Source organism: Triticum dicoccoides, chromosome 3A, assembly GCF_002162155.2.
Source record: "Triticum dicoccoides isolate Atlit2015 ecotype Zavitan chromosome 3A, WEW_v2.0, whole genome shotgun sequence".
Taxonomy (NCBI): domain Eukaryota; kingdom Viridiplantae; phylum Streptophyta; class Magnoliopsida; order Poales; family Poaceae; genus Triticum; species Triticum dicoccoides.
In genome coordinates, this window is record NC_041384.1 from 413,855,964 (window position 1) to 413,873,493 (window position 17,530).

General features: G+C 52.9%; 1 protein-coding gene across 1 annotated transcript; it reads left to right on the forward strand.

Annotated features, from left to right (window-relative positions):
• The first annotated feature begins 1,640 nt into the window (after nucleotides 1-1,640).
• LOC119268367 (histone-lysine N-methyltransferase 2D-like) lies at nucleotides 1,641-6,674 on the forward strand. Its single transcript, XM_037549980.1, has 4 exons — nucleotides 1,641-4,175; nucleotides 5,338-5,445; nucleotides 5,971-6,080; nucleotides 6,430-6,674. Exons 1-4 carry the CDS (start codon nucleotides 1,697-1,699, stop codon nucleotides 6,502-6,504), a joined length of 2,772 nt encoding a protein of 923 aa, XP_037405877.1. The 5' UTR covers nucleotides 1,641-1,696; the 3' UTR covers nucleotides 6,505-6,674.
• Nucleotides 6,675-17,530: the final 10,856 nt, after the last annotated feature.

A 17,530-nucleotide genomic window follows, 5' to 3' on the forward strand; every position in this document is an offset into this window, starting at 1 on the left:
ACAAATGTGGCTCAACTTGAATTGTTTTATGTTAGACATTATAATTTTTGTGAGGTTTTGTTGTTCGACCGTTGCAACGCGCGAACACTTTTACTATAGATATAGAAGTATAGAAGTATAGAATAGATAGGGCCGTGCCTGGCCAGGGAGCCAGGCACACAAGCCGGCCAAATCCTATTCGGCGCCTTAAGCGCCGAATACAGGCCAATCGGTACAGGGCGCACCCCCCTGTACACAGTCTTATAGCGGGCCGGCCCATCCTGCTTTCCTTTTCTTAAAAAAATCATCATTGAATACACGAGTATGACATCCATATCAATTCCAGTAAAAAAGTGTTGAGATATTTAGGTCCCGTACAATCAGTATGAATTTATATCTATATGTAAACAAATAATTTCAGGCTGAAGATCACTAGAACCAGCATGAAAAATTGACCTCTCAAAACATGAAAACAGTGGCTTACTTCAGCAGTCAAGCTTTAGAGATGATTCATAATTAACAGCTGAGTTCACAAATGTGGCTCAACTTGAATTGTTTTATGTTAGGCATTATAATTTTCGTGAGGTTTTGTTGTTCGCCCGTTGCAACGCACGGACACTTTTATTATAGATATAGAAGTATAGAAGTATAGATATAGATAGGGCCGTGCCTGGCCAGGGAGGCCAATCGGTACAGGGCGCACACACCCCCTGTACACAGTCTTATAGCGGGCCGGCCCATCCTGCTTTCCTTTTCTTATAAAAACCCCAAAAAATGAGCATCCACCGCGACTCGAACCCCACTCGTTCGTTCACGTAGCTTCCGCATAAACCAGTTGAACTAGATGACCACATGCCCTATAACCGTTCTTTGTCTTCTCTTTATAATATGCGAAAAAGGAAGCTGTTTTCCCTGTTTCTTTTCCTTTTTTCTATCTTTTTTCTCTTTCTTAAATGGCGTGAACTTTTTCAAAAGCCACCAAATTTTCGCAATATCGGTGAACTTTTTTTCAAATTCTATGAACTTTTTTCAAAATTGATGAACTTTTTAAAAAATCGATGAACTATTTTTCAATTTGATGAACTTTTTTTCAAACTCGATGAACTTTTTTCAAACTCGGTGAACTTTTTCAAAATCGATGAACTTTTTTTCAAAATCAATGAACTCTTTTTCAGATCGATGATCTTTTCTTTCAAAATCAATGAACTATTTTCATTTTTGTGATTTTCTTCAAAATTGATATTCTTTTTATAGGGATTTCACAAAGAAAAACTTTTTTGCGGGAGTTCGATCGAGAGCGAACGTACCTTTTTTTTTTAGAAAAGAGCGAACGTACCTGCGCGCGATGGAGAGCGGTCTTTTCTTTTCCGAGCGAGTTGCGAAGGATGCTGCGCTTTTTTAATGGGCCGGCCCAATTTCTCGTGCGTGTAGGCGCCAGCAACGGGATCGGGCGCATAGAGCGCTGACGAGGAGGTCTCCACGAGCCGGCCCAACACAACCTTGGCGTGCCTTGCCTGGCCGGTATAGCCCAGGCTGTGCCGGGCCATGCCGGGCCGGCCCATCTGGCCAGGTTTGGATGCGAGCAGCGAAGGCCCAACCTAGCGAATTACCGACTGAAAAAAGAGAGCCTCAGAAGCACTGAAACACATTCTTGTCGCTACCAGGCTGAGCGTTTTCTCCTTCCCAGCGCCCGCCGCCGTTGACGGCGCCGAGGCCTATGCTTAGCTCACCGGAGATAGGGCCACCGTCGGAGAACAAGCCGATGATTTCACCACCACTATTCCCTTCCGCAGCACCTCCCCAAGAAACCCCCCAACCTACCACCGCAGATCCGCTGGAGCCAGCCCAATCTGATCACGCCGAGTCGACTCCACCGCCGCATCCAGGCGTCACCGCGACGTCTCCGGAAGCTTACGAATCTACGGTGTCGGCGCCGGTGCATATTGACGGAAAAAAGCGAGAGGCGGGCAGGCCGCCTTCGCTCTCCGCCTCACCTGCTCTCGAAGCCACCAAACCGGAGCAGCACGCTTCGCCTTTGCCGCCGCCAGCGGCCGAGGCTTTCCCCGAGGCAGCGACCACGGAGGCATCGCCTTCTCCCTCGCACCAAATCGTGGCGGCCTCGGTGGTGGAAACTCCGTCGCCGTCAACCCCATCTAGCCCTCCAGCTTCGACCGCAGGCGCCCTGTCGGATGGGTCAGTCGCTGATTCGGCCGCAATGGTGTCCGAGGAAGCCGGCCGGCTACCCGCTGCGCTCGAATCGATGGATGCCAACCGGCCCACTGCTCCTGCACCGCCGACGCTACCATTGAAGAGTGAACCAGAGGGGTTGTTGCCACAACAGCATCGGCGACCACCTTGGCCTACGGTGCTTCCAGGGTGTGAAAATTTCGAGCACTCACAGCCGCCTTCTCCTCGCCCTCCCCAGGTTGAAGCTGCACATGGCTTGCCAGATGCGGCCCAGACCAATGCAATTGCAGTGACCTCGGAAGAGCCTGGCGCGCCGTCAGCATGGAAGAGTGACTCTGAGGGGTCATTTGAAGTAGCAATGCATATACCACTTTCTTCCCCAACGGAGGCTGAACCCTGTTCGCCGGACATGGCGCCTCCCGGGTTTGAGAAATTTAAATTTTCATGGCCGCCACTACCCCCTCCCAACCTGTCAGTCAAAACTGCACACTCATTGCTAAATCCGGCTGTGCCGGAGGGGGTGGCTAAACCACTGCCTGTATTGGAGACTATGGACACAAAGGCAGTTGCTGCACGTAACCTGCCACTGCCATCATCGGAGAGTGGGGCAGAGGAGCCATTGTGGCAGCCACTGCTGAGATCACCTTCTCTCATCACACAAGCTGAGCCCTGCTCACCAGATATGCCACCTCCTGGGTTTGAGAATTTCAAGTTGTCATGCATGCCACTATCCAATGAAAACACATATGCCTCATCCGATGTGATTGCCGCCAAGGCAGTGGCAGTGGCACCTGAGGAGGCGGTGTTACCAGTGCCAACATTGAAGGCAATAGATGTCGAGACAGACAGTGCGTGCAACTTGCTGCCACCATTGGGGAGCAAGTTGGAAGGGTTATTGAAACAGCCATCATTGAGATCAACTACTCCAGTTGCAGAGTCTGGTCCTTGTTCACCGGAGATTGCACCGCCCGGGTTTGAGAGTTTTAGATTGTCATGGCAACCATCATCCACGCCTCCGTCTGGGACTGCATATATCATGCCAGATGCTGCTGTGATGCCATTGCCCGTGACATTGGAGGAAGCAGCTGGATCACCACCTGCATTGGAGGCAATGGATGTGGACATGAATGCCATACATCCACTAACAGTTCCTTTAGAGAGTGGAGTGGAAGGATCGCTGCAAGAGCCACAGCCAAGGCCACCTTCTCCTATTTTGCAAGATGTGCCCAGTTCACCAGATATGGCACCTCCAGGGTTTGAGAATTTTAAGTCATCACGGCTACTGCTACCTTCTCCAGTCTTCTCACAGACTGCATACACCTTACACGATTCAACCACCACTATAGCTGAATATGTGTCGGAGGAAGCAGCTCAGCTATCACCTGCATTAGAAGCAATTGATGTGAAAATGGAGACATCACCGGAGAGTGGAGCAGAGGGGTCATTACCACAACAACTGCACTGGCGGCCATCTCCTAAGGAGAATAGTACTGCTTGTTCACCAGAGATGGTGCCTTCAGGGCATGAGAACTTGCAGCCTTTGCCATATCCTGCTTTTCTTCCTCAAGCTCAGACCCCAGATGTAGTTGCCACTGGGGTAGTCATAGGGGCATTGGACCAAGTGCGTCATCCAGCGCCTGTACTGGGGACAATTGAAGAGGGCACATCACCCATTCTGTCACCACCGTTGGAGGGCGGGTCATTGCCACAGCTAGAGCCACAGATGAATTCTGTTACGGCACATGTTGTGGACACCCCGACGCATGTACCTACTACAGATTGTGTTGCAGTTAACTCAGAGGGAACAGTTCTGCCACCGCCTGCATTGCAGGCGATGGTTACAAACATGGACAGTGCAACTACATCGCTCCCGCGATTGGAGAATGGAGCAGAGGGGTCATTGCCCCAGCTAAGGCAGCAGTCATCTTCTCCAAATGTTCAGGCCGCACCTTGTTCATTGGATGCGGTGGAACTTCTGCCACCACCACCACCTCCTTTCGTTAACAAAGGTTACTAATGTTCCATTTCATTATTTTTTGGCTGCATTTCATGTATATTACAAAATTACCGTGTATCTTAGCTAGTACCCCCTCTGTAAACTAATATAGGAGTGTTTAGATCACTACTTTAGTGATCTAAACGCTCTTATATTAGTTTACAGAGGGAGTATTTAATGGTCATCTATGGAGTTCTTGGCGGTGATAATGATTGGATATGAGTGCTGCACAATTAAGATATTAGTATATAAAGACATGAACACGATGAAAAGCTCCAAATTTTTTTTCCATGCGATCCAGATTGGATCGGGTTCCACTATCAATCAGATAATGGAACAAACAAGGTCCATCGCGTCCACAGCGCAAAACAGGCAACAAACGAAAAGGCCCCAGAGAAAACATGATTCTCAGAAGGAGGCCAAACTGCTGCAAGCACCGCTAGGGAGGGAGGGGGCGGGGGGTACAAGTTCATAGCAAACTAAAACAAGACGCTAACGAAAACAAACACAGTTCTAGAGACACTCCAAAGGCCCCTATTCTCAACCCAAAAGGGGGAGAGAAACAAAAGGTTCGAAGCACACGCAGGTGCGCACAAAAAGCTTCCTCCAGGAGGCCAACCAAACTCATCTTGCTTCAGGCCGTTTCATCGGCGTCTTCATCCATTGCATCCTTACATCTTCATCCTGTTGTCCTCCACCATCACCCAGCATGAGAGTCTCTCTTGCATTTGCCCTTGGACTGCTATCATGAGCCTCCAGTGCTGTTCTTGAAATTTATTATCGTATTTACTCGAAATGGTTACATGGTTGTGGGTCTTTACATACATGTAACCTTGCCATTTGAAAGTCAATGAAATGGTGGGGTTTGGTTGCCTAGCCTCCTTCGGTACCTGATCTGATAACAATGTTCAAATTCAACAAGGAAAACCCAGTTATAATATATTGTATATTTAAGAACAGCAATAGACAGAAGAAATTGTGTTGCACACATGCACAATCCAGATTTACGTGCATTCATCTTACACGTAATATCCATAAACGATAACAAACTTCTCATCTGGGCTGTTATAGTAGCAAACCACATGCAGTTCTGAATTAAAGAAGCCAACTGTACCTACATAGAAATCAAGGGTGGCAACCTTCATAACAATGTTCGATATGTTAACTTTGTGCAGAAGTAGGTCAAATGGTGTGTGGAAGCTGCCGTGAACTTATTGCTTATCCTAGAGGTGCTGTTCATGTACAGTGTGCTGCCTGTGGGACAATAAACCTAGTATTGGAAGGTACATACCATTTCTACTTTGTTCAACAGTTCTCTGCTTTCCCCATTTTCTTGTCATTCATTTTGTTCCTGTATTTTTTTAAACCGCCAGGGAGGGTAAAAGTCCCCGGTTTCATTTTCACTCATTTTCTGTATTACCGATCCAACTTTTTCTTTGGTCATTGAACATCACGTCTTGTCTCTTATTCTTTATTTCCCATACAATAGTTTTAAGGCTGCCCCTTTTCTCCCCAGTTCTTCTATCATGGTCTAAAACTTTATGGGGGTCCTCTATATCGACACTAGCTCACTTGACAGAGATTTGAGGATTCCAAGTTGCTACTCTGCTAGTTCTGGATGGCCATCGGCTCAAATATATCTAAATTAAATATCTTTTGAAACATGGACGCCCTTAATGTTTCATTTTATACAAAAAAAAATCTTGTAGCATGATTTTATCCATGTGCATTCTTACCCTCGCATGGGTGTTGAAACATAGCACCTTCTTATGCTTCCAAGGGTATCTTACCTTATATTTGTGTTGCAGCACATGAAGTTGGGAATGTACACTGTGGACGATGTGAGATATTGCTGATGTATCCTTTTGGGGCTCCTGCTGTTAAATGTTCTTTGTGTCTTTTTGTCACTGAAATTGGAGTAAGTGAACTATGACTACTCATGTAATTTATTTGGCACACGTGCTTATTTGTGTTATATTTCCGAGCAAGGAAAATTTTATTGCCACTGAAGAAAAATAAAATAGCACCAATTGTCTATGCATGCACCTGTGTGCCAGCTCCTTTAATAAACATGCTGCCATCCCTGAATCCCAGCCAATATAAAAAGTTTTTCTCTTCCTCTGTCTTTTATAATCAACCATAGCTTTGTTGTAGATATGATGCTTTTCTGCTCTAGATCTCTGTGATCGTTATTATGTTAAGGCTTTCCTATCTGTAGGATTACAGCAATGGCAGTACACTCATTCTCTTCAATTTCCTTATTTCAGGAGCGGAACGTTCGTCGTCGGATATCAGTCGAGCAGGTTACACCTCACCAACAAGAGCTGGCTAATCAGGTCTAGGTGAAGTTAATCAATATTGGTCCTGTATACCTGGTTTACTGTAATCCCAAGAAACTTCAAACGCCATCTATAAAAACAAAAGGAAAACTTGAAATGCTGGTGTGGAAATTCTTGCAGTTTTTGGCATGGGCATTTTGCTCTCCTGGAGTCAAACAAGATAGATGCCTTTATTCGAAATGGAGGCAAAAGATTTGCCCCATTCATTTTTTTTTTAGAAAAGCCCCATTCATTAATTAAGGAGTTTGAATAAAGTTATAAGAGCAGAAGAGCCCAAAGGCAGGGAAACACCATTACAAGGTCTACTCTCCCGGCAAGATTTCACCCAAAAAATTTGCGCCCGCGATGGCCCAACGCGTGGCCTCTTTCTTGATGTTATGTAGGAGGATAAACGGTGGAGCAGCAATGTTCCGAAAAACATGAGGCCCCGCTTGGATTCCCTGTAAAGTTTTACAAGTGTATATTGATTACCCCTGTAAATTACTGGAGATCAGTAAAATACAACCGGATATACAAGGGGAGTCTACAGCGCGCTTGGTTCGTCTTGTTTCTCACTTGGTTCAGGGAGTGTTCCCATGCGTTGTGTCCCCATGCGTTGTGTAGTTGGCGGCGGGAACACAATGAACTGCAAGGCCGGCGGCCGACGGTGCCAGCTAGACGCCCCCACCATGCCCGTGTTCCTCGGCCCTCCTTGTGGCGGAGCGGGGCCACGACGGCTGCGGGATCTGGCTGCAGTGCCGGCGCGCGGAGGTGCTCCGGCGGCGGTGCGAGAAGGCGCTCCGGCGACGTCACGGACGCGGCGGCAGCGTCAGCCCGAAGCTCGGCGGCGATGTGGCAGGACTGCAAGAGGCGACGGGCCGGCGGCCCTTGAGTTTGACAGTGGTGTCTCCGGTGAAAGGCGGCGGCTGCGGAGCTTGCTTTGGTTGCTGATACGAGGAAAAACGACGGAAGGAGCAGTGTTTTGGAAACAGGCGGATTACCAGCGGATTACAACTGTAACGTAAAACCAGGGGTAAAATTTACAATGCGGAAACGACAATCCAAGTACTCCGGAGGTATTTCGTTACGGAGGTATCTTTTCCACGTGTAATTGGCTGCAAAACGACCAACCAAGCGGGGCCTGAGAGTTACGCTCATCCCGAATCGTCTTAGAAACTAGCATGGTTATAGTAGGCAGAGCTCTCCCGTGGATCCTTTGGGCGGAAGCCATCTGAACCCACCAATCTCGGATGCTCGGCGAAATAGCCCAACCGAAAGTATCAACGTCGATGAGTTGTAGCCACTCCTTGACCAGAGTCCGGAGCCTCAAGGTGTAACGACACTTGAAGAAAAGGTGCTCGGCGGATTCATGCTCCCTTTTATAAAGCGGGCGATGGCCACGGTTTCCAAACAGACGTAGGTCCAAATCCTATTTCGGATGGTAAGCTAAGCAAAAAATTTAACTTGCAGGGGTGCCTAAGCTTTCCAGACGGTCTTGCACATGTTGATGCGGGTGATAGTCAATAAGTGCACTTTATAGGTGGATGACGTAGAGTAGGTCCCATCCATCATGTATTTTCATAGGGTCTCGTCCTCCACCTCCTTGGAAAGGGTAACCCCGTGAAGAGCATTCCACAATGTGACAAACTGGCAAAGGTGCTCCAGGGTGAAGATGGTCATGATGTTGATTTTATTGATCCAGGCGCCATTATGTAAAGCCTCCTTTATCTTCCAATTCTTTCTCTTGGAGGCCTAAAAATTTAGCAACTCGATGTCCTTAGGCTTGCAACCATCCATCCATGGGGAGTTTCGGAAAGGGGCGCGAGCCCATTGCCAATGGTGATAGTAGTGGAGGCATAAAAAAGCCTTGTCATTCTCATCGCATGGGTTACTCAATCCCACCCACAGCCGCCCGGGCTCTTTCCATTCGTACCATAACTACCGCAAATGAAGAGCTTCACTAAATTTATCGAGGTTTGGCACCCCAAACCGTCCTAAGTCCTTGGGTCGATAGACTTGTCCCAGCCCACCTTACATTTGGCACACCTTGTTTTGTTGGAGCCGGCTGATCAGAGGAAGGCTCTCTCCATTTTGGTGATGTTGTTGAGGGAACCAGATGGAATGACAAGGGACATGGCAGTGTACACCACTAGAGTGAGCATCGACGTGACCAACGCCATCCTGCCAGGTGCAGTGAAATACCTCCCTCCCAAGGCACTAACTTAGCCGCCACTTTGTCTTCAAGGTATTGAAAGTCAAGGCGTTTGAGCTTCCACACTGAGAGAGGGAGGCCCAAGTACTTCATTGAAAAAGCGGACACGAAGTAGGAAGCCCCTGAAGGATGGTGTCGAGGTCCAGGTTCTGGCAACAGATGGGGGCAATGGAGCTCTTCTGAAAGTTGGTGCGCAGCCCGGTGACCTCGCCAAAACATTGCACAATATTGGCGAGATTGGCGACACCCTTTTTTTACAGTGGAAGCCATTGCTGTTAAGTGTGGAATGAACCTATCCCGAACTGTTGGATGCAGTAAGATTGAGATTAAGTCAGATAGTGCGGAGGTAGCTCCGGCCTTGAAAGATGGCAATTCTTCCTCATTAGCAAGTGCCATATTTGTTGACTCTTATTTCAGGGCCTTAGATTTATTCATGTTATCTATGCTCATTGTAATAGAGAGAATAATCAAGTAGCTCATGAACTGCCTAGGATAGCTAGATTTTCTCCTCCTAATCTGTGGATGGATTCACTCCTAGTGATATCTATAATTGTAAGGTGCTACTGTTGGAAATATGCCCTAGAGGCCATAATATTTGTTTTTTATTTGTATTTCATATTCATAATTATAGAGTTTCTATTCTATGCTATAACTGCTATGATCCTGGCATATGCGATTTAGTGGGAAACTCATAAGCACGTGTGGAATGATAAACAGTTAAATAAAAGGTACCTAGCCTTGCCTCCAAGACTAGCTCAAGTGTTGTTGGTGATTAAGTTTTCCGGATTTTAGGATATCATTAAGAGTAGTGATAGTCCTAAAACAACATTGAGATTATGGCTTTAGAAGAACGATCATATTGAATCGACCCAATCTTATATGCTATGAGTTGAGTTAATATTGTTTGTAATAACATAGAGTATTAACATGTGATTTTGCTTCTTAGACCATGAGAGTATCGTAGTCACTTCTTATCATATGATGGGCTTTGTGGTTGCTCAAACATCACTTATAACATGGTGATCATAATGACACCTTACGGGTTTATTGGAAAGTTTGACAAGGGACTAGATAGCTCGAGAGTGGGATTTGCTCCTCCGACAATGGAGAGATATTCTTAGGGCCCTCCCAGTGTGACGACATCAATCATCGTCTGGCCAGACACATGTGTCGGATTTCGGGTTCCGGCAGACCCTTAAGGTTCGAACTCTCGGGTGCGCACAGAGATCTTCCCCCTACCGACTCGCGCCTCTATGGCTCGCAAGGAATCTAGGCTGGAAAGAAGAACACACAGAGGACACGAGGTTTATACTGGTTCAGGCCACCGATGTGGTGTAATACCCTACTCCAGTGTGTGGTGTGATGGATTGCCTCAGGGGCTGATGATGAACAATACAGGGGAGGAACGGCCTCGCGAGAGGTGTTCTAGAGCTGGTGTGGTATGTTCTACTTGGTCCGGATCCCCCTCTCTCTATGGTGGCTAGTCCTACTTATAGAGGCCCTGGTCCTCTTCCCAAAATGCGAGCGGGAAGGGCGCCAATAATTGGCCATTTTGAAGGGGAACATCTAGTACAAGTTATCCTGACCAAAGGTGGTCTTCGGCTATCAAAAGCACTGGTGATGACGTCGTCTTGGGCGCCATGATGACCTCTGTCCTGCCGCTCTGCTGGTCTTGGTCTCGTTGCACCGGAATGGTAACCTTTGCCCGATGCCTTGGGATGTGCTTGTTCCCTTTGCACCGAAGGGGAAACAAGGACACTACACAGGCCGGTGCCCGCCTGACGCCCGTCTGATCTGGATCGTCATGGCTTGCGTCACGGGCTCCTCGCGAGGTACCCCTGCCTTGATCTCTCCGCCTCCTCGCGAGCCTGCCTGATGAGGATGCTCCTGAGGAAGCTTCCCGTCGTCCGCCCCGCAGGGCTTGGCCCCTCGCGAGGGTCTTGAGTTTGAGCAGATGAAGCTGGGCCGCACTGGGCCCCCACTCGTGCCACGCCGCAGGCAGGCAAGTCTGGGGACCCCCGATCCCAGAACGCCGACAGTAGCCCCCGGGCCCGAGGCGCGCCCGGGCTGGGCCTAGCAGAGAAGCGAAGGGGAAAGCGCGAAGCGCCGCGGGCCCCAATAGCCTGCGGCCTTGGGCGCCGCGTGGCGACAGGTTGGTCGTGGGCGTATGCGCTTCCCCACGACGCCTTGGCAACCGCACGACTTGGCAGGTCCCTGCATGCAGAGAAATGGGTCAGGATTACCTACGATCGTGGTGGTCGGCGGTTGGCCTTCTCCAGCTATAAGTACAGGACTGTGCGAGCCTCGTTAGCGTATCCCTTCCTGCTACTCCTTTTCTTCTTCTTGGCTACTCGCCATTCCCATGGCTCCGCCGAAGAGATTCTCGGCCGCGGAGAAAGGAAAAGCTCGTCCGGCAGGGCCAGACTCCCCACCGATCAAGCGCGACCGGGGCCGCCCTCGCAAGCACCCCGCGGTCCCCGTAGTGGCCTCCTGTGGCCATGAAGGCGGTTCCCTGCGCGATGGTGAGCGCCCGATTACCGATGGGAGGCACGACATGGCCGCGAGGCCCCGCAGGCCGCGCTTTCGCTCGGCGGAGGTGCTGCCGGAGTTCGTCGTGTGGTCGGCGGACCCGACCAACACCTGGCTCCAGCTCCCCCGTTTCTTCGTAGGTGAACTGCCGGCCGGCGCTCGGGGCGGCCTCTGGCTTCAGGCAGATGGTTGCTGCAGCAGGGCCTCCTGGGCTTCGCTGGAGGTCTCCGCTTCTAGGGATGCGGCCCTGACCCGCGGCTGGCAAACATTTTCCCGTGCGCGCGGCCTGAGCCGGCAATGCACCCTGCACTTCAAATTCGATGGCGACGCCACCCTCTATGTGAGGGTGTTCGGGGAAGACGGTCGCCGCGCTGGGTGCTGCCCCGAAGACGATGACCGCGGCTGCCTGCCCAGCCCCGGTGCTGACCAGGATGAAGACGGCGGCAGGCGTGTAGGCGGCGGCGCTTGGGGCTCGCCAAGCTTTGGCGACTCCTTCTCAAGCAGCAGCTCCTCCAGCGGTGACCGCGACCAGCCCCCGCACCTTCGCGCCCGCCTGGGTGAAGGTAGCGGGTCAGCCCGCCGTCGCGCCCTGGTGAAGTGAGAGGAGGGATCCGCTTGAGCCCCCTGAGGCAGCTCGAGCTTTCGTCGCAAGTTGGTGCCGGGCAGGTTGTGCCCATTTTGTCTTTCTTCTTTCCCCGCGCAAAAAAAGAAGGTAGTATAGGGCCCTACGGGGGCGTGTTAGAACTGTTGCTGTTAATCATTGTGCTGATTCTGCTATTTTTGCGTTATGTTTCCGAGCCGCGTGCCCATGTGCGAGAATTATTTAGCTTAGTGGGGCTTGACGCGGTCCTCGCCTCCCGAGGCTGATGCCTCGTCGCGCGCTTCATGTCCTGCAAGGATTAGCAGGAGGAGTAGCCTTCGGTCTGGTTGCGAGGGTAATCAGCCCAGGTCCCGCGCTCGTGTCGCAATGCCCGTGGGGCATGGACTGGGAGGGGTGCTCCCGCAACGGACCCGGACAGGAAAGCTTCAAACGATCAGGGCAGAAAACACTCGTGAGGGCGCCCGCGAACCTCCCTCGCGAGATTTGCGAGAGAAAACGAGGCAAGTGAGTGAAAAGGACAAAGAATCACAAGCCTGGGACAACGACAGCTCTAGTAAAACTTCAAACAGGAAGGAACAAGCCAACTACAGAAAGCAAATGAAAAAGCCGCGTCCGACACCTATTCTAGTCTTCGACGTCTTCTCACCAGCGCGGAGCTAAGTGTTGCCACTGGGCGTGGGCGGCACTCCGGAGACTCCGGGGCGTGTACAGCCCCACTCATTATTATGTGAGAGTGTCACGGGCGGCGAGCTTTACAGGCATTGGCCTTCTTCACAGGCACCGGGCCTTTTCCAAAACGCGGCGGCTTCACAGGCACCAGGCCTTTTCCAAAACGCGGCAGCTTCACAGGCATTGGCCTTCTTCACAGGCACCGGGCCTTTCCCAAAATGCGGCGGCTTCACAGGCATTGGCCTTCTTCACAGGCACCGGGCCTTTTCCAAAACGCGGCAGCTTCACAGGCATTGGCCTTCTTCACAGGCACCGGGCCTTTTCCAAAACGCGGCAGCTTCACAGGCATTGGCCTTCTTCACAGGCATCGAGCCTTTCCATAGGCGCTAGGCCTCACTCAGGGATAGAACCTCCGGAGATGTTGAATGTTCCACGCGTTCTGGACGGGTACTCCCTCCGGGGTCTCCAAGCGCGCGGAGCCAGGCCTGGAAACATGAACAACCTTGAATGGGCCCTCCCACATGGGAGAGAGCTTGTGCAGTCGCTCCCTGGAGAGAACCCGTCTGAGCACGTGGTCCCCTACCTCAAGAGTTCTGGGGCGGATGTTGCGGCAGTGGTATCGCCGCAGCGCCTGTTGATACCTTGCCTCTCATAGCGCGGCTTCTCGACGGCGTTCCTCCCCCAGCACGAGATCCGTCCCCCACATGGCGTCCTGCTGCGTCTCGTCGAACGCCAGGACCCATGCGGAGTGACGCCTGACCTCGTGAGGGAGGACAGTTTCTGCTCCGTAGACGAGGAAGAACGGGGTCTCGCCAGTCGGCTTGGCCGCGGTTGTGCGGATAGACCACAACACGGACTGGAGCTCTTCATACCAGCCCCTGCCGCAAGCCTCCAGCTTCTTCTTGAAGGTCCTGGCTTTGAGGCCCCTCAAGACCTCCGCGTTGGCCCGCTCGGCCTGGCCGTTGCTCTGGTGGTGCGCCACCGAGGCGTAGCATATTTGCGTTCCAAGGTTAGCATAGTACATTTTGAAGAGATTACTAGTGAATTGCGAACCGTTGTCGGTGATGATGCGGTTGGGCACCCCAAACCGGCTCACGAGACCCTTGATGAACTTGACTGCGGAGCCTGCTGGGATGGTGCGGACAGCTTCAACCTCATCCCACTTGGTGAACTTGTCCACAACGACGTAGAGGTAGCGATAGCCCCCTGGCGCCCGAGGGAATGGGCCCAGAATGTCTAGCCCCCAAACTGCGAATGGCCACGAGAGGGGTATAGTCTGTAGACCCCCCCCCCTGCCGGCTGATGGATCTACCTAGCATGGAACTGGCAGGCCTCACAAGCCTTCACCAGCTCAACGGCGTCGCTGAGTGCTGTGGGCCAGTAGAATCCACTTCGGAATGCCTTTCTGACGAGGGTTCGCGATGATGAGTGGTGCCCACAGTCTCCGCCGTGTATGTCCGCCAGCAGCTCCTTCCCTTGCTCCCTGGAGATGCAACGTAGGGACACGTCATTTGGTCGCTTCCAGTAGAGCTCCCCATCCTTGATGCAGTAAGCCGTGGCCTGCCGCGCTACACGCTCTGCCTCCTCCTCGCTCTCCAGCAGGGTCCCTTGCATCAAGTAGTTCTTGAGCTCTGCGATCCAACACCCTTCCTGAGGCTCTAATGCCAGGAGCAGGCGTGCCTCTGAAGCCGGGCCGCAGGCCGGAGCTCCCGAGGTAGGCGGCTGAGGGAGCTCCTCCCTTGGTTGCGCCATGCTCGATAGTGACGGTGCCGCCGAGGGTTTGAAGAGCCACTCCTCGAAGATGCCAGACTCCTGAGGCAGCCGCCTGGATGCCCTCTTGGCAATGTCATCAGCCTCTTGATTGGTGCCGCGAGGCACATGCTGCAACTCCAGCCCCCAGAATTGCTTCTCCATCTTGCGAACCTCAGCAAGGTAGGCTTCCATGTGCTCATCCTTTGGTTCGTATATCTTGTTGGAGAAGTTGACGAGGAGCTGCGAATCGCCCTTGATGATGAGGTGCTTTACCCCTAAGGCGATTGCGGCTTTCAAGCCTGCTATCAGGCCTTCGTACTCTGCTATGTTGTTGGAGACCTTTTCTCCGTGCTGGAAACAGAGTTGCACGGCGTAGTAGAGTTTGTCCTGAGTGGGGGATATGAGCACTGCGCCAGCTCCCGCGCCGTGCCGGGAGAATGCCCCATTGAAGTACATGACCCAGCCGTCTGGTGCCTCACTTCTCGGGGAAAGTGATCGGTCCTCGCCTGCCCCGAGACCCGGTGCTTCTGCCCATTCTGCCAGGAAATCCGCAAGTGCGGCTCCCTTGATGACTCTGGTCGTACTGAATTCTAGCTGAAATGCCTATAGTTCGATGTTCCATTCAACGACTCTTCCAGCTGAGTTGGGGCTCCTGAGTACCCTTTCCAAGGGGTATGCTGAGATGACTTTGATGGGATGGCCTTGGAAATAGTGTCGCAGCTTGCGTGAGGCCACTAATAGCGCGAGGAGGAGTTTTTGAGGCATGGGGTACCACGCCCTTGCGTCCGTAGCACCGTGCTGACGAAGTACACGGGATGCTCGACGAGGTTGAGGGTGCTGGCGCAGCTTGCATCCTCGAGAGGTCGAGGCGTCTCCTGAGATGGTGGAGCCCCCAGTGCTTGGTCGCTTGAAGAGGCCTCTCTTGCCCGGGTGCGTTCTCCCACTGCGGCTGTTCCACTCTGGCTGCGGTCGTGGTCCTCGCGAGGCCCTCTTGGCTTTGCTTTGCTTCAGCCCGGACGGTGGCTGCGGACTTGGTCCGACGCTCCTCCCTGACCGCCACCAGGGCCGCGCTAGCGGAGTAGAGGGTGGCCGCAAGGTAGAGCACCAGGGGCTCCTGCGGACGCGGAGCTACCATCACTGGTGGGCTGGTAAGGTACCTCTTGAGATCTTGGAATACCTTGTCGGCCTCTTCAGTCCATTCGAAGGGGCCCTTCTTCTTCATCAACTTGAAGAAGGGCAGTGCTCGTTCCCCCAGCTTGGAGATGAAGCGCCCTAGCGCGGTTACATGCCCGGTGAGCTTCTGTATCTCTCTGAGGGTCCTTGGCGGGCTCATGTCTTCGACTGCTTTGACCTTCTCTGGGTTGGCCTCGATGCCCCTGTGGGACATGAGAAAACCCAGGAGCTTGCCCGAGGGGACCCCAAACACGCACTTCTCCGGGTTGAGCCGTAGGTCCACTTCGTTGAGGCTCGCAAAGGTTTCTTCCAGGTCTTGTATCAGGGCTTTTTCCTCCCGGGACTTCACCACAATGTCGTCGACGTAAGCTTCAGCGTTCCTCCCGAGCTGCCGGCCTAAGGCGATGTGCATCAGCCGCTGAAAGGTTGCGCCTGCGTTGCGCAACCCAAATGGCATGCACGTGTAGTAGTACACTCCACACGGGGTCAGGAAAGCCGTTTTTCCACGTCTTCTCCCGCCATCTTGATCTGGTGATAGCCTAAGAAGGCATCTAGGAAGCACAATAGGTCACACTCTGCGGTAGAGTCGACTATCTGGTCAATGCGGGGGAGCGGAAATGGATCCTGTGGGCAGGCTTTGTTGAGGTTGGTGAAGTCGGCACACATGTGTTCCTTTCCTCCCTTTTTCGGCACAACGACCGGATTAGCAAGCCAATCTGGGTAACGGACCTCGCGGATAACCCCCGCCGCTTCTAGCTTCCAGGTCTCCTGAACGATGAAAGCTTGTTTCTCAGTGGACTGTCGCCTCGCCTTCTGCTTCACGGGGCGCACGTTGGGACACACGTTAAGGTGATGCTCAATCACACCCCTCGGGACCCCTGCTAGCTGATCGGGTTCCCATGCGAACACCTTCTTGTTCGCACGCAGGAACCTCACCAGGGCCTTCTCCTGCTCGGGCTCGAGGTTGGCTCCTATGGTGAAGGTAGCGTCAGTGGACCTGTCCTCGTTGACCGGTACCTACTTGGTTTCCGCCTTGTCTTGGGTGAACAACTGCTTCTTTTTAGCTGGCGCAGCCCCCTTGGGCTCAAGGGCGTCGGTGCTGGTGGGCTGCGCCACCGCGGCCGCCCTGAAAGTAAGCTTGAGCGCCTACAATGCATCCCTTGTGTCTCCTGACACAGTAACGATGCCGCTGCTCCCGGACATCTTCATGAGATTGTACGCCGGGTGAGTTGCTGCCATGAACCGGGCCAAGGCCGGATAGCCGAGGATGGCATTGTAGGGGAGGCCGATGGGGGCGATGTCGAAGTCGATCAGCTCTGTGCGGAAGTTGTCGTGGGTGCCGAAGGTCACCGGGAGGCGGATCTATCCCAAGGAGGCAGTGGAACCGACTCCGACACCCGAGAAAGGCCTGCTAGGCAGAAGCCGGTCTAGCGGCACGTGGAGGAGGCTGAAGGCCTCCACCGAGAGCACGTTGAGGCCGGCACCGCCATCGATGAGGGTCCTGGTGACGACCACCTAGGAGATGGTGGGGGTGCACAACATCGGGAGCGCGCCCGAACCGATGGGGTTGAAGGGGTGATCATCCAAGTCGAAGGTTAGATCGGCCTCGGGTGCCACCCAGCCCCAGGGGAGGGGGGGGCTTCTCGACGCTTGGAGGCGGTGCTGATCCGGCGGGTGAACGACTTGACGTGGCGGCTCGAGGGTGGTGCCTGTGAGCCACCCAGGAGAGCTGCGACGACGGGCGGCACTGGTGCGGCATGGCGGGCGAGGAAGAGGTCGCGCAGCTCCTCCCAGGAGGTCCCAGAGGCCATCGGCAGGTGGGGGAGCCATGCATGCGGGTCATCGGCGAGGGCCATGGGGAACCAGTTGGCCATCACTCGGTCGTCGCCCTGGCTTCGAGGACGGCCTCCTCATACGCCAGCAGGAAAACCAGCGGATTCGTCGCGCCATTGTAGCGGGGCGGCGTCTCAGGCTTGAATTTGTGCGGCCACTGCACCTGTCGCAAGGTGGGGGCCAAGGCTCGGAGCCCCCCGGCCCCAGTGCCGGCATCGGTTGCAGGAGCGGGCGGCGCGTTGTCCGCCATGAGGGCGAAATGCGATGTTGGTGGAGAGTGG